Genomic DNA, 19,770 nt, shown 5'->3' on the forward strand with positions numbered 1-19,770 from the left:
GGGATGTAGTAAAATTAGGAATTTTGTGGAAAGTCTGGTCTAGTGTCTGGGTCTTCCAACAGGACATTTAAATATTGTGCAGAGAGACAACAAAAGACCATCCAGTAGTAAAACCCGCCCTGGTGCTTACTGCTGTCCAAGTGCAACCTGCTCAAACTCTGTGCCACTTTATCATGGCTGAAACAAAAGTCCACCCTGTTCCTGCTAAAAAAAGATGTTCCAATGAGCTACCTGTGTTATCAGTTTATAGCAGGGGAAATGAGTAATAATTTCTTTGGTCAAAGCTGCAGAGAGATTCGTTCTGTAATGCACAAACATCCAGCTGGAGCCATGCCAAGGCACAGGGATTAAAAGCAACCACATTCCTGACTCTAGTGAAAAGGATGCCTGGGACATTATTAAAACAAGTGTTTAGTTCTACAAATAGAGGTACAAGGTGAGAACGTGCCCTCTCTAAAAGCACATTGGGGAAGCATCTCCCCTTTTTCTCCACCCTGCTCTGCCTTCCCTGATCAACTGGGCTCTGGCTGCTTGAAAGAAGTAAAAAAATAAGACTGGAGATGAATCGCTCCTGCGCTGCCTCCAAGACACGGGTTCCTGATCAACTCCCTCCCTGTGTACAAACCACGTTATTGGTGGTGGGGGACAGGCTTCTCAGCCCTGCCTGAGCAGCGAGAAGGGGAGGTCACGCTGCAGTCACCGACTGAAGAAGGGAGGCTGAATCTCCCGTAGCGCCTGATGAAAATCTCTCAAAACAACCATTTGCAAGACAGCATTTCTTTATTGCCTGTACTCTGCTTGCACACTAAGAAAACATGCTTAAGGCTGTACATTACAAAACCCACGATAGTTCTTGCCGTTGCAATATGACAGCACTGATAAAGGTAATACACAGGCTGGCCCATAGTTGTGTGGCAGCTGTATTTCACGCTTTTATCTTTCACTTCCTCTGTACGCAGTGTGGGAGGTATACGTTCAGACCACGGTAGCAGACTGGCTGCTGCTCTCTTCCTCCTGCAGCAACTTCCCAAATCCTGCTGCTGCGGGTAGCTAAACTTTAGCAGCACTGATGTGCCCCTACCAAAGATGCCAGTTCTTAGTCAGCGTCGCTCCTCATTGACCCGCAACTGGAGCATGATGCAGAGGAATCACTGACAGCAGCTGGGATTGACCTGTTCAACAGGTGAGAACATCTGTGCTCCTTCATGCCCACGTTGGCTAGAAAGCCACATCTGTGTGCAGATTAGCGGTGCTTTCTGAAAACAGAGAGGATTTCCCTTCCCAGACATCGTTTCTTGCAAACACAAGCAGCACTGCTGGGGTTACTCTAGACACCCCACCAGAAGCCCTGGTTCCTTCTGGACCTCTTCCAACGTTCTGATTCCCAGTCTCTGGAAGGCATTAAAGCAGTTAAACACAGCGTAAGCCACAGCCAGCCAGCAGTAAGGACTGAGCAGAAGCTTATTACTTTTAGCTATTCCTTTTAGTCAGGAATCCTGCTCTTCCAGAGAAGAACTTCCTCTTTCCTGTCAGCAGTAAAAGGCACCGGGAGGAACCACGGAAATCCTTTGTACCACTGATGGGCTGTAGGTGACTCAGAGCACTTTTCCTGCATGGGATGTTCCCAGAGAAATTCGTGCAATAAACAGACGTTCAGAGTAATTGCCTTGTCCCAAGAGAGGAAAACAGTGGGTAAATATAGGCCTTCCCTACGCTGCAAGGCTGGGGCACTGCTTCACAGCTGCAGGATCGCGTCTTGTGCCTAAAACGTCAAAGTCACGTACAGAAACGGGCTCAAAGAAGAAGGGGAACAGAGCATTACAAAAAAACCTCACTTAGTCCCACCAGGCTTTAAGAGCAACAATGGAGTGACACAACAGAAAGCAGCTCACCCCAGAGCACAGCAGGGGCTTCATGCCCTGGCACAGCAGCAGCTGTGCCGAGCGACGCGCTTTTGGGACCCGTTCCTACATCAGCCCGTGCCTCCCCTCACCCTGCTTGGCCCCGCTCCTCAGTGACAAGAAGGCCCCTTCCCAATGGGAAACAGGTTCAGCCCTGCTCTTTCTCAGACCCTTCACCAGGCAAGCGAGGTTATTGCACAAGGTCACCGCAAGAGGAAAAGCTTCACTAGGAAGGTTTCACACAGGCAGGTGCCTTGTGCTGCCAGCCCCGGCAGGTTTGAAAGCACTGTGGTCCAGCTAGCAGGGTGGGATCTTTCAGTACTGCACATAAGTAGTTCCTAGTTGCTGGAGCTTCTTCGGGAAAGGATAAGAGAATGGGAGGAAGCAGGCAGCAGTCAGCCTTCACACAGGCCGTATATGGCCCCCCGGGAGGTACAGCACAGCTCCTGCAATGGGTTATGAATCAGCAGCACAAGCCAGCGCCTGCGAGTCCCAGGGCAACTGCTCTGTGTTCTGTAAACACTGAGAGAGGGACAGTGACAAGGGTAACAAAGTGAAGAAAGCCATCGGGATGACTCGTTTTACCAGTTCATACTACATCCACATATGGAATCGGTTAACTACAGTATTGGCAAGTCCAACCAAATGTTGCGGGAAATACAGGGCCTGATCCAGATCTTACAGGAACTGATGGAAGTTTTCCCGCTTACCACAGCAGGCTTTCAGCTGAGCTCTACTGTTACAGAACCAAGAGCAGATGCTGCTCTGAGAAGGATGGATGACTATCTAGAGCTAACCCAAATTTAAAATACTTTCTTTATCTCTTACACTAAAATTCTATTTAACACAGCGCCCACTGTGTCCTCCACTCTCCGCTGCTAGGCCACTTCTTTGCCAGAAAGAAAAGGAACAAGACTTCATCCTCTTACAGGGGAGTGACCTCCCCAGACAGAAGACCCAGTCTGTGCTACTAGCCAAGAACAGATGAATTCCCCCAAAGCAGCAGAGGCCCCCAGAGACCAGGGCTGCATGCAGAGTTGGGAAATGGAACGTGCAGATCATATTTGGCCTGATTTAGTGCTCTGAAATTCCCAGGTGGGGAAAAGCTGCAGCTTCCCCAAGTCTCTGCAGAGCTGATACCATCAGATGCGGCTAGCTCGAAAGGAACCCCAGCTTCACAAAACAGTGTTGGCACATGTCTCTTGCTGACACATTGATGTGCCTTATGTGCAGCACCTTTTCCTCCTGCTGACATCTTCCAGCTGCAGGGCATTCTCCCTCTGCCTGTCTTCTTGTGCCGTCAGCAGCCTGGAACAAGCAGCACAGATCAAGAACACAACCCAGTTACTGAGATCTTCCTGCCAAGGCATTTGGCTCTGCCCTTTGCTCCCCATCACCCAGGGACATTTAGGATTGTAAAAAGTACCTGGCCCAAAGACCGGGCTTCTCTGAAAGCTGGGCTAGATAAACCACACACAGAAAATGAGCATGAATTTCCAGGGAACAGGGAAAGAAACTGGACACGTACAAGAGGGGACAGCATGGCTTAGTAATCAGAGCACCAGACCAGGGCGTGAGTGGCCTGTGCCTTCTCCCCAAGCACCCACACTGATGGCAGAATCCCGGGCTGTTTGCTTCATCTGCCTGGGCCATCTTGGGCAGCAGCATGGCAATAAAACATGCTGAAGGCACGTGCTATGGGAGACGTGATTTACCTAGCTAGTAAGTAAATCATCCCAGTTAATGAACAGCTAAGTCCTGCTGTGAATTTAACAGAGATGATGCAGCAGGAGGTGAAGGGATAAAAGAAAACAAAAGGATATTCTTCTTGCAAGATTTCAAAGATTTTTTTTTCAAAACTACTTGCTTTTTTAAAATCTGAAAATCTTAGATCAAACTTCTTTCAGCCTTACAAAGTGTCTTATCGCCCTTTAAAAATATTGCCACCAAAATGTCACGTTCTGTATAATGCTTAATAAGATAAGGAGGAAAAAACCCTTAGAGATGCGTGCAGACTTCAAACTAAAAATGTCAACTTAAAATCTGGGGTAGTACACAAAACTTTTGTGATGAAACATTCAAATTAAACTCCCGATCTTTCAACAGGTAGCTCTGCCAGACAAAGCTTTGCATGCAGTAAGATCCAGTCTACACTTGGTGCTCTCCAGGCACAGAAGACAAGGACCTGGAGTCAGGGGGAAGAGCGTGTTACTCCAGGTCTTTTTGGTGACATGGCTGGAAGTGAGTCTCTGACAACCCCCTCTCCCTGCCTGTTCCCCAGGAGAGCCCACACCAATCACCTCCAGCGGGGGAGATACCCCAGGGTGACTGTTGCTGTTCGCTCACCTGGCCATGTGCAGCATGGGCTCCATGATGTTATAGCCAGTCATCGCGCTGCACTCGTAGAACACGGCCTTGTATTCCTGCCAGAGAGCACAGCAAGCACCCGCGTCGGCTGCCAGCTCTCCCCCCGCATTCACCCACCCCCGGGAGCTGGCCCACCCTCGCCGCCGGGAACTCTGCCGAGAGCAGCGGGGGCCAGGAGGGTGGCAGCTACCCCCCCGCTGGGGCGCACACCCTGCTCACCGACCCAGGAACAGGAGATGCTTCTTCAGCACTGGGGGCCCAGCCAGAACATGCATTAGGGGAGTCCTCAAAGGGAGAAGAGCCGGGCGTGCTCCCCTCAGAAGCACTAAGCAGCACTGCAAGGAGGTGTCAAGCCTCAAGAGGCCATTGTCTGCCACATGCTGGCCACCATCTCACCCTCCCTGGCACCAGAGGGACCTCAGCACACAGTTACATTGGAGAAACAGGGAGCGGGAGGGGAGAGGGAAGGTACCATACTGGGAAATGGCTCCAAGAAGGGCTTCCTGCCAGCCAGGCTGCCCTGCTCACAGCTGGAGGGAGGCTGCAGAGCAGGTCGAGCAGCAGAGCACAGAGTCACACCTTCGCCAGCCTTTCCCCCTCCACCCTGGGCACATTCCGGGTCTCTCTCTGTGCAGCATCCATTTTATTCCCAAGCAGAAAGACCACAGCTCCATCCTCGATACCTTCCTGCAAAAGAAACCGAGTAAAGCACCCTAGAGACTCAGCTGAGGGAGGGAAGTATCTTGAAGCAGATCTTGTTCCACCTTCGGTGGCAGGAGGATCAGGCCCTTTAGCGCATTAAGGGGCCATTCCTCAAACAGCCCCAGGGATTTCTGGAACCTTAAATTATAGGAATGTATTTCAGGTGTTTGGTATGTACAGCTGGGATGTGGAGAGAGGGAGACAGGACATAAGTTCCTCTCTGGGAAATAACAAGCCTAAAGAAAAGCAGTTTGCCCCATAGGCTGTTGGGAATTTAAGTTCAGGCAGAGCTTCTTATTAAGTTCAATACTTTTTGTGTGCTATCCATCTGATGCGCTGTCCTAAACTCAGCAATCCCTTGCTGAAAATCCAGGGCCCAAGCGCACTAAGCAACTTCCAACTCGTGTAGGGTCTCTGCAGGAACTGTTATTCCTAGATGATTCCTGGAGCCCATTACCTTTGGTAAAACTCCCTCTAGTTGCACTGGCTCACTAGAACATCACCAGCATAAGGACTGCAGAATGGGGCTCAAAGTTATTTCCAAACTTGACTGCCCTGCATGACTTACAGTACCTGAACAGCTTCAAAGCAAGATAAATACTAAGACGGGGAAAGGAAACAAAGAGAGATTATTAAAAGTTACAAATTCCAGGTGCTTTGATTTTCTGTGTGCTCAGTTTAACCTTTCTGAAAGGAGCCTGATTTTCAGAGGCTGGTTAGTTTTGAAAAATCTTAACCTTTGATCTTTTAGAGTGCAAAGAAATACCTGTTTTATTTGGGTTTTTTTTCCCCGAACAGGCCTGTGGAAGTTAATAATATTAGAAACCTCCAACCTAGGCTCTCTTAGATCTTGGTTCTTGGTTTTTGAGACCGGGCACAATCAAAACAAAACCATCCTTGACAATTTGGCTTCAGCTCTGAGTCATCTACACACAACTTATTTAAATTATACAGACAGGTATTTTTGTCTCCCCAAGCAGATACAGGCCACAGATGAATGCTTTTATTGAGAGTTTGGAAATAAAAAGCAGGGGATAGACTACAGTATTAATACACAGTCACCAAATAGAAAAGAAGAAAAATCAGCTGTTAAAGTTGAAGCAAATGAGGACAAAAACTAAGCTATTACTAATAGGTTAGCCTCATTGAGAAATCTCAAAGCAGAGTCAGGATGTGATCGTGCGAAGCGCTGTGCGTGCATGCTGCAGGTCTGAGCCTACACGCACCAGGGCTGTCTCCCTTTCCTGAGCATAAGCTGGACACCAGGAGATCTCCTGAGCACAGGTGGGATGTGACCATGTTTAGGAGACGTTGCCAATGCACACGGGCTGCTTACAAACACACACTACTGCTTTGGCAGGCCCCACCACCTTCTGCCATAGAAACAGCCCTCCCTCGTTTAATGGGCTACCACTGGCTTTGGTACCTTCAACAAGAAGCCCCTGGTCCCAAACTGACTACCACAGGCAGCACCCATGGCATCTGCTTTGATAATTCATCTTCCCAAGGTCAATAGGACCTCCTGGTGTTGCTCTCAGACCAGCCAGGACCGGGGCGACGCGTTGAATAGTAACAAACTCGCACCAGTTTATTGAAGGGGGAGCATTGTCAAGAACAAATGCCGCCGCACTGTGTGCCAGCTCCCAGTTTATTCCCACTTGTTTACATAGGTTTTTTTTTACTTCTACATCCTACTGACCTTCAGGTTTTATCTGTTCACTGCTCACCATGCATTCTGCAGGCGGTGTTCCGACCTGCTGTCTCTGACACTCGCAACACGATGTTCCGAACGTTGCCTCAGTTATCCACAATCATTCTTCCAACCTTAAAGTCAGTTTACATTTTGCTAACTACCAATTCTTAATTCCCACATCCTGGGGCATCGGAGAACGTCGCTCCCAGACAGACTGTTGGAGCTGGACTGGAGCGAGGCAGCGGCAGCACCACCAGCGTTTAGAGAGCTGAGGCCCCCCCTGCTCTCACCTGGACACTGCTCATCCAGTTCCGCACCGCCGTGAAGGAGCACTCGGCCGTAATGTCATACATCACCAGAATCCCATCCGCCTTCCGGAAATACTGCTTGGTAATGCTCCGAAACCTGAGCCCAAACGAAACCAAAGGCACTCTCAGAACCACGGCTGTGTAATGACAAGAAACAGAATGGGATTATCTGTCTTTTAGTGCAGGCTCTCTGCAAGGCCTGGCAGCCCCTGTGCGTGTGATGTCTCCCCGGGGTCTGGTGTGCACAGACAGGTGACAGGTTAGATCCTTGCACCCCTGAGGCAGCCAGGGGCATGCAGGAGTCTTTCTAAATGCAGAGTGCTGAGAAAGCAGGAAGACCTTTGCAGGTCAGGAGGAAAGAAACAGAAGAATCTGTTAGGTGGGATAGGAAAAGGTAATTGCCTATAAAAAGTGAAATGGATGGAAAAAACCATGACCTTTCTCTAGAGTCTGGAAGAATCTGCAGACTAAGCTGTACCACAGTATAAACTAGGCGTGCATAATGTCCGCCCCAGTGCTGCCAAAACAGCAATTAAGATCTCAGCATCAATACAGTCTGTTTCCAGTTTTGAATCTATAAAGCAATGCCATCATACATAAAATCAGCAGTCAGACACAATTTCCAGGAGGAACTCCCACCAGACATCTACTTTGTCCTCTGGGTACCAGTTAGAACCACAGACTTGTATTTTGGGAATAAATTTCAGCAAAAAACAAAACTCAAAAAACCCCACAAACAAAACACCCTCCCCCCCCCCCCAAATCCCCAAACCTTAAAATCTGTAAGCATTTTGTGACAGGGCCATGATGGAACCACATTGATTGCAAACTGATGGAATTAAATGCGAGACAAGTACTGAGATCTCACTGGAAAGCTGTGATTTACAGCCCTGCACAGGCTGGCAAGATCTCCTATTCTATTAAGAGCCAAGAAAACCTACAGCAAGTAGTGACCCTCCTGAACTCTTCAGATGATTGCCTGAAGCCTGTTCTTTCTCACTACAATAAGGGCATGACATTCTGGCAACTACCCAACTGAGAAAGCACAGACTCTATCTTTGGCCGTCAAGGTGCACCTCTGCAACTACAGGACAGGCTAGATGCTCCAGAAGGAACATCAAATATAGGTTGCACCAGTCTCAGGGACGTCACCAAGGAGTTCTCCTTGCACGCTCCGAGGGGTTCCTCTACCTCTTCCATAGGATATTCACAGCTGGACACCTCCAGTTAGAAGTGTGGAAGAAAGAAAAGCTTTTGCTCCTTCCCAGGTCTCCTATTCAGCATCAGCATTGAGCCAAGTTCTCTCTTGCACGTACACGTCTAAGACCTCCTGGTGCTGCAGGGGCCTACACTAAAGGTCCTTTTGCTTGAATTTGGCCTCTGATGCGATCTGGCCTCAGTCAAGTGTCACATTTCATGTCATAACAACTCCCCTTACTGCTCAGCTTCAGCACTGAAATAACCACAAGAGTCCCCTCAAAAATCATTATTTCTGCAGCATGAAGCTTGATTTTGGAAGAAATAGTTTGCTTTTCAATAGATATTCCTGCTTAGTACATTCCCACCAGGTCTGCGTGCCGATTGAGGTAGCCAGCATCATTACTCTGCTGGCACAGTTTAGGATTATAATATTCCCATGACCTCGGCTGCCTCCTAAAGGCCTGTCCCCATAACATATTTAGCCCAAAATACCCAGTACTTATTTTTGCCAGGCTCTTGAGGTTAACAGCCCCCTTGAAATAGCTTTTCATCTTCAGCGTCAAAATGCGTCCTAAACAAAATCTAATTTACATGAAGATAGTGGTGGGCCTCCATCTCTAGAAGATGAGGGTCAAGTGTGTCCTCTACTACTCTGATCCTCACCAAGAGTGCTGGTAATACCTAGTGATGGCCCACGCTTTTGACACTAGATGCCTTCAAGTGGGGAACATGTATTCAGAGTCACAAAAAGCCACACTGCCCCTCTACCAAGGATTATCACTTCCATGAGTCTATCAGCAGGAGGGACAGTGGAAGAGGCCAATAACCTCACTGACAGAGGCCAGCAGGGTAGTTCAATCACCTTCTGCACAGGTCAAGCTAATTCAGCTGGCTTTGTCCGAATCAGATCTGGAAAGGTTCACACACTCCTTTCTACCCTCTGAATAGCAGGTGATGGTGAGCAGCTGGGGACAGCAGTAGCATAACTGAGTCTGAGAGCAGGATGTCTATCCAGAGCCTTTGTTTCTATCCTAATCTGCAGCCCTGTCCAGCTTTTCCCAGAGCAGGCTGATGCAAGAGAGATTTGAGAGCTAGAAGAGCTTCAAACCCCACACCGTACAGTTATTTATGGAGAGACAACCTGAAGCCACAAGCGTGCAGGTCAGACATATGGATAACTACTTTTCCGTCAGTCCTCAGAGCGACCTCACTGGGCCCTGCTTTGCAGCCACAGCTTCTAGAAATCTCCAAAACAGACCTTTGCTGCAGGCTCAGCGCTGGAATAGCTGCTGTCACCTCTCTGGTCCTTCTGAAGCTAAGAATTTTCCCAAAGACAGAAACCAGGTGCACACACTCTTTCCCTTTCCTCCTGTTTCCTCCACTGAGCTTGGCAGTAGGGCATCCTCACAGAAATTGCTTACCTTTCTTGTCCAGCTGTATCCCACAGCTGTAAGGCAACCTGGGTGTTATCCACCATCAGACTCTTCACCTGGTAATCGATACCTGTCAGGAAGGTAACAACAATCATAAGATAGGATGGGGAGGAAGCAGCTTGCCATTGAAATGGCCAAGATCAACACTATTTAGTTCAAGAAAATTGCAAGACTGATGGGAAATTGGGAGAGGGACCATCTTTACCTTTAGCTGGGCTAAAATGGGGGCAAAAAGCAAGTGTCCAGGCTGACTTACCCACCCTTCTTAGCCAGATGAGTCAGGAACCCTCTTACTTACCGATGGTTGCGTTGAGCTCAGCCAAGAACCTGTCATAGCAGAAGCGGTGGATGAAGGAACTCTTCCCAACGCCGGAGTTCCCTACAAACACCACTTTAAAGATGCGGTCTGGGGAAGGGCTGGCTGCTTCCAGTGCCTGGAGCTACAATGGAAGAAAGGAGTGCAGTTTTGAAAAGCCCAGCTGCACACCGTGCTTTGGTTTAGGCATCGGATCCCTGCACTATAGACCGATAGAGCTGGACTTAGGTGGGAAGGGTCAGAAACCCTCAAGTCCCTGGTAGCGGGTGTTTGAGGAAGAACCCCGAGTAATTGGACTCACCCTGGTTTCGGTACCAACAGGCTGTCCTCTAGGAGGCAACGGAGCATCATCTACTCCATCTGCGTTTTTTCTACAGCCAGCATCCCCCTTCAGAGTCATCTTCAACCACTCAGCATCTGCTGCCAGTGACCATCTCTCCTTGTCTCTGCTCTTCTCCCCGAAGTTTGTGCTGCCTCCTTCTCCTGTCTTCAGCCACGTCCCGTTGCCTGGGAAGTATTTACAGTTCTTTCTGTTGGGTTCCTCCACTGCCACATCCACCGGGAAGGTGAAGGGAAGGTCCGCAGAGGCCAGTTGTCTGTATTAAAGCCCACAGGCACCACAAATAGGGTGGGAGGGTAGGGGGTGAGGGGGGAGGTTGCAAATTCCCAAAACAATCAATGTGATCCAATTAGTGCATATGCAGCACTTGCAGGAACTCTACTTCATACATACACTCCCCATACTCCCTGTGACTAAGGCATCAGCAGCACCCCTAGGGAAAGAGAGACAGCTCACCTGAATGCTGTACTCCTATGTGCTGACATGTATTTAATTAATTTTAACAAAAATTCCCACCTTCTGGATTTTTCAAGGATTCTTTGCTTCCCATTTCCCCCAGTACTGAAAAATGAGGCAAAACATACAAAAGGTGGCAACAGGAAAAACATTAGTTTTTTAAAAAAACAAAGCAACAACCCCCCTCTATTTTTGTTACCAAATACAACACAAAAAGAAGTAACAAAGGTTTCAAGGTTAGTGAAACCCAGGAACCCAGCCTGTCGCTTCCAAACACGGCTGGAGCAGAGTCTGACTGAGTTCAGGCCGCAGAAACCTGCCACGGGAGTGCAAACTGCTGTGAACACACTCACACCAGGGCCACTTTGCTTGGTGCTGGCTCTGCTCTGGCCTGAATCCACTCCTGGCCCAAAGGAAAGAAAATCAGGACCCAAAAGATGTTTATTTTTTAAAGCTTCCAACCAGACATGTTGTGCTCCCAACAGCAAAAAATCCCCAGGACTCCTGTGCAAGCTGTGGCAGTGGGGGATAGGTGTTGCACGGACCGTGCCTACACAAGAGGAGGCTGATGCACTTTGTTCACTGGGGGTAGAACCAACAGGGTAACTGGAGGAACAATCTTCAAAAGAACAGCTAGAATAACTGATTTAAACTACTGGAAATCATTGCTGAGGAGCAAGGCAGCATCTTAGCTCTGCCTTGGCTTTCCATGGTTAAAGAACTAGACGAAGGGAGTGAGAAGGCTTAGAACTCAACTGAAGGGCTTTATCCACCAGAGATAGCTCTGTTGCCTTCATTGGCCAACAGATTGCATTTGGAAGCAAATTAGACCAGTCAATCTCTTCGGAGGCAGCTCATCCCACCTCTCTCTGCAACACCTGTCTTGCTACTAGTGCAGGAATCAAGGCAACAACTCTCCTCTCTCACTCCTGCAAGTACACCTCATCAGGGCTGCAACACGCCTACACTCTTCCTGAGAAAGGGAGCTCACATTCCTAGTTGTCCTCCCTGCATCTGCCCCAAATGCCAGCCCAGAGCCAGGCCAGCTGGAACCTCTCGCCACTGAAAATAGACACATCCTCCCAGGCTCAGGCTCTGGGGAACGGCCCCCATCTCCCCAGGCTGGCAGCAGTTGCAGCAATGAGGGGCTGAGACTCAAAATCCTCTTCAGGTGAGGAAAAAAGGGACAAACAAAACTTTCTGAACAGTCACTCCAGATCCCATGGATTTTATTCATGTTCCTCAAGCAATGTGGTGTGACACAGCACTGGGACAGAGACAGGACCAACAAATACTTCTCCCCTTCTCACATCACCCTCATGATGTCCATGAGCCCAGAGCCTGAAGCTCAATTCTTAAATGCCACTACCAGAATTGCAAGCATTAAGGCTGAAGTTGAGAGTAACTCCAAGCCTAGATCTATGTCTCTGCTTGGCACCAGGAGAAACTGGGAAGCAGTGAAACCTTCTGCAGAGACCTGGTAGGTAACAGGGAAGCGTGCCGCCCTTAAAACTTGTTTGGGGCCAGCAGTTGCAGGGGAGACCCAGCTCCAAGGCAGGTCAGGGCTGGGCTGGCCTCCCCTGCCTCTCAGAGGAACCAGGCTTTTGGCATATGTGGGTGTTGAAGGCACTGTAGTGTCTGCATGTAGAGTGGAAAAAAAAAAAAAAAAAAAAGGGCCTTGGCCACACAGACATGTTTGCCTGCCCTGGCTGGAGGGGAGGCCTGGTGTGCCAGGTGAGCATCTGCATAGGTGTGGAGGGAGATGGGCAGGATGAGCCCACCTGGAACTGAGCCCTCTCCTTGGGGCTTTCAGCTGCCAGAGAGAACATGAGCCTTGTGCAACTCCTGCCCTCTCCCATGCCCCAGGGATATGGGCTCTGGCATGAGGTGCCCGTGCACAGGATTTCTGACCGAGGAGGAACTGGCACACTCAGGAGATGATCCAGTCATTTTAACAGAGCTGCCTGACTCGGTCAGAGGCAGCCTTCATGACTCCCATCCCATGAACACCCCCACAGCTTCTGATGGCATTTAGGTTTGCTCCTCCATTGCTGCATGTAGAAGCAGCCCAGAGGGGGGCCACCCCCCTGCAGAAATTAGCTAACAGCATCCTCAGCTTCACGCTGAGCCAACACCCCCTGATGCCAAGAGGCAGCTGGGGCCACAGTCAAGCTGCAACCCCTCCCTTGCTCCCAAAACCAGCCAGCACCCAGGCGGGAGAACTAGCCACAGGACACAGCTTGGCTGACAGGGCACTCCAGCGGGCACAGACTGACACCACGAACACAACACAGACACCCATCTAACCGTTTGACTGGCTTGTCGTCCAGCAGGTAACTGCCTAGCACTGACCCTTTCTTCAACAGGGGCTTTTTGCTCTGAGGCGCCTGGAAGTTGAAAAGAGAAGAGATGAAGAACGCGATTAGGACCCAGGAACCCGCCCAGTCCCAGCTCAACCACTCTCCACCTCTGCAGCCAGCTGTGGGGAGGCAAGGCTGGAGCCCTGGCAGCCCGCAGTGTCCCGCAGCAGGCTGAACAGAGGTGAGCACAGGGCTTGCTTTTCTCAATTCAGCTTAACTCATGCAAGAAGGCATCACTGTTCCTGCTTTCCCTTTTGCAACAAAATCCACCAAAAACGGTGGTGCCCCAAACTGAACTCTTTCTCTAGCCAGCCAGAGCTTTCATTTCTGTGGCTTGGTCTCCCAGCTGAATCTGTTTCCCCACCTGCCTTTTTATTATGCTGATGTGTTGTGGGACAGACTAGTACCCCTCCTCCGCTGGTACTCACCCAGAGCTGCACATGCACCATAGGGAAGGAAGGAGACCGCTCTGCAAAGGGCAACGGCACATGCTCTGCCCCACACGAACATCCCCCTCCATGCTTTCCTCCTACTTACCTCAGACTCCCTACAGCCAGTGTCTACCAGCTCCCCAGAGAGGGAGAAAGCAGGACAACTCCTCTCACAACCCTCTTTCCCCCACACAGCAGCTTTGTAATCCCCAGCAGAATAAAAGGTGAGCAACTTCACAGAACCACAGAATCATCTCGGTTGGAAAAGACCTTGAAGACCATCCAGTCCAACCATCAACCCAACATTAACAGTTCCCAACTCCACCAGATCCCTCAGCGCTGGGTCAACCCGACTCTTCAACCCCTCCAGGGATGGGGACTCCCCCCCTGCCCTGGGCAGCCCATTCCAACGCCCAACAACCCCTTCTGCAAAGAAATCCTTCCTAAGAGCCAGTCTGACCCTGCCCTGGCACAGCTTGAGGCCATTCCCTCTTGTCCTGGCGCTGGTTCCTTGGCTCAAGAGACTCATCCCCCCTCTCTGCACCCTCCTTTCAGGGAGTTGTAGAGGGCCATGAGGTCTCCCCTCAGCCTCCTCTTCTCCAGACTAAACCCCCCCAGTTCCCTCAGCCGCTCCCCATCAGACCTGTGCTCCAGACCCTGCACCAGCTCCGTTGCCCTTCTCTGGACACACTCAAGTCATTCAATGGCATTTTTGGAGTGAGGGGCCCAAAACTGAACACAGTAAACTTGACCGAGATCACACTGGAAAGCCCGTGGCAGAGAGAGGACTGACCTGCCAGCTCCTCCAGAGGCCACGCTAAAGCCCAGCCCCCCTCACCCCCATGGACTGGCTAACTTATCTGGCTACGCACCCAAAACACAAAGTGAGAGACAGCGTGGCAAGGTGCCCATCACCTTGGTGCTGGGGGAAAGGGAGATGGACTCGCTCTGGACGTCTGGAGATTTCTGACACGTTCTCACAAGTTATTTCTGGGGGTAAAGGTGGGGAAAGAAAAGCTTGCAGCTTGCCAGCTCTGCCTCTGGCAGCAGTTCTGAACTGACCAAACACCTGCAGGCAGCTCTGGACAGGCCTTCTTTAGTGCTGCCCACAGCCCAGGGGAGGAATATGAAGATTATTTCTTCAATAACCCCTGCTTTATTTTAAAAGGCAAAAAATTAAGAAGCTGCTCTGTTGGCCAGAACTCCCAGGACACCTTTACTGCAATGCAGTCCCACAAAAGGAGACTGGACGCCACAGAGGGTCTCACCCAACCAGGAACTTTGCGAGAAAAGAAAAAAAAAAACCAAACCCAAAACTTTTTTTACATATAAAGCTGGTGTTCAAGAGAAGCTCCAGCCACAGAAACAATCCAGCACCACGAGGCTCACAACTGTGGAGCACATATCTTCCAAGGCAAAGGACCCCCAAGTGCGTAGCAACCCTTCAGTCAACACTGGCATCAGGCTATGGTTCAGCCAACCAGTGGTTCTCCAGTGGGGATGGAGGAGGAAGTTGTCAGGGTTTGAGCAGGTTCACTGAAGGGCACTCTCTAGACACACAGAAAAAAAAGAAAATTGTGTTACAGCCCACTGGAGCTGAGTCGCAGCCTTCAAGTCACCTGCGGAGCAAAGGGACTCCCAGGCAATCTGGTATGGCACCACCCTGCCTGGAGAGCAAACAGCCTGCGGAGTACGTACCTGGGTAAGAAAGGAGAAACAATGGGGCGTGATTTACCATTGGTTCTACCATGCTTTATTGGCCTGCCAGGTTTGTGTAGCACGTGGCTTTTCATCGGGATGGTAAAAGGAGACATGACATCACAGCTGTACAACACATGATGGCAAGGACAACAGCACACCTACGAGCATTTTGGATGGGAAAGATTCTGGCTTATCAGTGGGATAGGAAAAATTCTGGCTTATCAGCGAAATACGTGTCCAATGTAGTCAGAGTCCCAAAACACTCTTCATGATGAGCAGACATGAAATTTGCTGTCAACATACAGCATGCAAACATAACTCCATAGCCAGATGGGTCATGGGTGTGAAACTGAACCTGCAACCCCCGAGTCTCAAAAGCACCCAGCAGTGGTTTGCACACAGGCAGGAAGAGCCACACGCTGCTATCTGTGACCTAGCCACTGGGGCAAAACAGTGCCCCACAGTGCCGTGGGGCCAGGGTCTGCCCGCCCTGGCAAGGCCAGAAACTCTTACGAAGAGCAAGGTATTAAGCTGAGCACGGAGCAGTGCAAAGGAGCAGCAGCTGGGTTGCTATCAGCCACGTACAGCCCAACTCCTCCTTCCAACCACTTCAAAATCTTTGCTATGAAAGAACCACTGTTATCACAACGTCATTTCACAGAAATAACACAACTCTTCCCAGCACTAACAGGGGGTATTAAGGCCTTGGGGGGTTTTTTCAGCCTGTAAGAACATTGATAGTCTCTGGCAGAGTGTGTCACACACTCAGGAGGCTGGACTCTCCTCTTTGCTGCTGCAGGGAAGTACTGCTATTTTCTCTCCCCCTTACAGTGGGACAGGCTGGACAGCAGATCTTCTCCAGGTGTATGATGATAGCAGCATCTCTGCAATCCCTCAGGGCCCTGCTCTCCTCTGGACTGAAACCAGAGTGGCCAACAAGAAGTCCTGACAAAGGAAAAAGCCTTACTCCGGTGCAGGCTTCCTCTGCCCAGCGTGACACAGCCGCGCCAGACGAGGGGTGGTGGCAGGAGGAGTTCCCCCTGCTGCCAGCACAGGGAGAAGGAGAAAGCAGCTCCTCTGTACTCTGACTCTCTCTTAGGTCCACCCACAACTTGCGGTCATGTTTCAGAGCAGCCCTGAGCAGGTCCTAGCGGGGGACAAGGAGAGGAGACTAGAGGAGCAGGCGAGCTTTGAGCACACAGAGGTACATACCTGAGCTGTGGTCTCCACGGGCCACCCGCCCCACCCACAGGAATCCAAGAGCTGATGAAACACTATGCATGGAAAGAGGAGAACAAACCATTTTCTTTGCCTGCTTGCACTGGACTCTGCTAGAGAGTGACTGTGTTTATTACTTCTCCAAGAGGGAGCAGGAAGCTCTGGTGCACATACACATACTTAGCAGCTTTAAAAATGGAGTGAGGGGGAAATAAAATCTTTCAGATTTCAGAAACACGCACACAAATGCACATGCACACACACCTCACCTCCATCCAAAACAGTTACTGAGTTATTTTATACAGCTGCTGCTCCACTTGGAGAAGAACTCCAGCCTCTCCCCCAGCAGGGCATCTCGTCCCCTGCCTGGGCACGATCCCTGCGCTTCCTTCCCTGACACGCCGGCCTGCCACTGCCTGTCCTCACTGCAAGGCAGCTACTGCCAGATCTTCAGGTGAGGCACGGCGGCAGAGCAGGCAAAGATACCTGGTGGCAGGGATGGGTCCCAGAAGAGCACAGAGCAGCCTTGCCAGTGACATTTGGGAACACAGACTTACTAGTGAAAAAACAATGAGAACTAAAACTAGACCACGTATTTGTACTTATCTTGGAGACTGGGGAAGGCCTGAGGTGGAGTTGACTGTTCCAGTGTCAGAGGCCCCCTGCTTTCTCCTAGCCCTGACACAAGGCTCACTGCTGCCCCTCCACCCCAGCAGAGCTCCCAGGAAGGGGCAGTTGCCCCAGAGGAACATCTGAAAACATCTGCCACAGACTCAAGGGGTCAGAGAAACTCCAAAACCTTCCTGTGCCCCTCCACCCCCAGTCAGCTGGCAGCACATCTGGGAATCCATCTTCTTCCTCGCCACCCATCTCCAGGGACGTCTCCCACTCCACTCCCCTCCTTGCACATGCCCGGTGCCTGTCACAGCGCAGAGACCCCCGTGTGAGCAGCAGAGCCACCGCAGTCCTGCACGGGGCCGCGTGTCAGTCACAAGCTAACACGCCTTGCGTTAAACCCGGGCAGTTGGCAACAGCAACCAGCAGAGCTTGTCTCCAGCACGGGCAGAGAGGTGCTGTAAAGTCTGTATTAAGCACCACACCAGGCCTCGTGAGCTCAGGTCATTGTCCCCCGTGGAAGTGACAGGGCCCCGAGTGGTGACAGCAACAGCCGCAGATGAAAGGAGGGTGGTTGGGAACTAGGATTTTCTTTCTTAGACTAACCAGCTTCTTGGCTTCAAAAGCGTCTCGCTCATCTCGAAGCTTCTTGTTCATCTCTCTGCTCCAAAGGAAGACACAGGAGAGACACAATGAAGAGCTCATCAAAAATGGAGTAAAGACCAACATTTGAAAGCTAGAACAGAAAGGGAGCTTGGGACACAGATAAAGATGTTATTTATTGCCAGAAGGGTTGGGATTTCCATGTATCCCAGCTCAGGCAATGGGCTCCACATGGTGCCCTTAGCCAGCAGGAAAGACTAAATTTCTCCAGTGGAGGGATTACTTGGTGAAATAACACAGCCTGGACTCGACAGAGCTGGCCGGATTGCACACCTCTGTCTGGACCTAGAAAAACAAGCAGTGTCTGAGCACTGCTGGAATACACACCCATATTTCTGTGAGAGAAATATGCGCAGTGCTGAAACCTCAGCCCCTTACATGCACAAGAGCTCAGCACTTCTCCCAGCCCTGTTCTTACCTGAGGAGCTCCAGCTGCCGAAGGAGGCTTTGTTTCTCTTTCTGCATGTTCTTGGAGACTCTAAATACATCCCTGGGTAAAGAGGATTTTAAAAGGAGAAATGAGTTAATGGGAGAGGAAATACAAAGATCCCTTTCTCAGGGACACTTAGGGTATTCTCAGAGATCAGGGGCTGCCCTACGCTAGGAGGATTGAGAGGCAGCAGCACTGCCGCGGGAGCTGGGATGGCTGGGTTGTACCCCAGCTCTCTCGCCCTCCTCCAATGTCAGGGCAGGCAACCCATTTTCTCCTTTCACACTCCAGGTTCCTAGAGATGAGAAGGATGCTCACTGCCATCTGGAACTGAAACACCCCAAAGTTTTAGCTAAGTATTATTAGATTAAACCCAGAAACAGGAACACAAGTGATAAGAACCTCTTCTGGCTGTAGGAACTTTATAGAGGTGATGGTGAACTGGAAAACACATGGAGGAGAAGCCTCCTTTAGGCTGAGGAACATCTGTATTTTTTACAGATTTTTTACTGCTTTTCTAGCCAAATATCAATGAACATACTAATTTCCCACTAAAGGCAGGTTGGAGGTAGCAGCATCACTCCCTGATTCTGCCCATAAGACCACCGGGATGTTACTTTTTTCCCCTCAAGACAAGACGGACAACCCTCTGATGAGACCAAGGCTTCTAATTAGAGATCCTTATTCTTAAACTACTCTCCCATCCGTCCTTCCCTGCCTGGGTCCCTGCCCTGACACCCCCTTCCCTGCCCATTCCCACCTGTCCTTCTGCTCTTGCTCAAGCTGAGCCTCTTTCTGGAGCTTCTGTAATTGCCCCTTCACCGCCTCCAGCTCCCATTTGCTCTTCTCCAGCTCTTCCAGCAAGTTTTCATTCAGGTGCCGCAGCCTTTCGTTCTGCACACGGGTCTCCAGCTGCTCTGAGTTCAGCAACTGTAGCTGATGTTCCAGCTGCAGTGGGAGAGGAGGGGTTAAACACAGAGAGGAAGGGTTTTGTGCTATAATCACAAACAGGCTGAAAAAGCAGATGTAAACACGGAGGCAGAAGGGAGGTAAACACAACTTAGGTCTACCAGACCACCAGTGGCATGGAGAAGGTGAAGTGGAAGCAATTATTTCTCATCGTGCCAGCAGTGGGGGGCAAGCAATGCAATTAGTCAGGCATAGCTGAGGAAGTGCTTCAGGCAGTGTGAGGAGCTCACTGCTGTCAGGCTTTGTAGAAATCAAAGTGCAAATCAGGGTCAAACGAGGACTGGAAAAATCTGGGTGGAAGCAGGGGTGTGTCTGTCTGGACATACTAAGCACAGTTGTTGAAATGCATCCTCTGGTTTGGGAGCTTCCTGAGCCCGTGGCAGCTGAAAGGGGGGCATATCAAGGTACTAGGGGTATCTCACACCACATCTGGGAAGTCAAGCGATCTGGTGGCCTTTACTACTGCTGCAGACAGGACCTCGGGCTAGAGATGTTGTTTAAATGCCACTGGGGCACATCTGCTCTCTAGGCAGCACAAGACCCCAGCACAACAAACAAGCCTGATTTGGGAAGTTCAACGCCTGCTGTCATGTACTCAACCAGTGATGCGATTCCTCACAAATGGCTGGTGTAGTCTGGGGAAGGTCAAAGACAGATGCAGCAGCCA

At 50.3% G+C, this 19,770-nt stretch overlaps 1 protein-coding gene across 3 annotated transcripts in view; it reads right to left on the minus strand.

Annotated features, from left to right (window-relative positions):
• Positions 1-761: 761 nt before the first annotated feature.
• The window catches only part of CRACR2B (calcium release activated channel regulator 2B), a 49,343-nt gene continuing 30,334 nt past the window's right edge, over positions 762-19,770 (minus strand). The window contains exons 9-20 of one of the 3 annotated variants that reach the window (XM_074842599.1): positions 18,895-19,082; positions 18,123-18,194; positions 17,648-17,702; positions 13,024-13,103; positions 10,222-10,516; positions 9,903-10,044; positions 9,593-9,674; positions 6,954-7,068; positions 4,848-4,955; positions 4,248-4,324; positions 3,138-3,209; positions 762-1,391 (exon numbers count right to left, since the gene is read on the minus strand). In XM_074842599.1, coding sequence (XP_074698700.1) covers positions 1,328-1,391; positions 3,138-3,209; positions 4,248-4,324; positions 4,848-4,955; positions 6,954-7,068; positions 9,593-9,674; positions 9,903-10,044; positions 10,222-10,516; positions 13,024-13,103; positions 17,648-17,702; positions 18,123-18,194; positions 18,895-19,082 — 1,350 coding nt within the window. In that variant the 3' untranslated portion in view covers positions 762-1,327. Of the gene's footprint in view, positions 1,392-3,137; positions 3,210-4,247; positions 4,325-4,847; positions 4,956-6,910; positions 7,109-9,592; positions 9,675-9,902; positions 10,045-10,221; positions 10,517-13,023; positions 13,104-17,647; positions 17,703-18,122; positions 18,195-18,894; positions 19,083-19,770 lie in introns of those variants that run through there. The other 2 variants (XR_012625470.1, XM_074842600.1) reach the window with 2 other exon arrangements.

Source organism: Strix aluco, chromosome 16 (genome assembly GCF_031877795.1).
Source record: "Strix aluco isolate bStrAlu1 chromosome 16, bStrAlu1.hap1, whole genome shotgun sequence".
NCBI classification, from domain to species: Eukaryota; Metazoa; Chordata; class Aves; order Strigiformes; family Strigidae; genus Strix; species Strix aluco.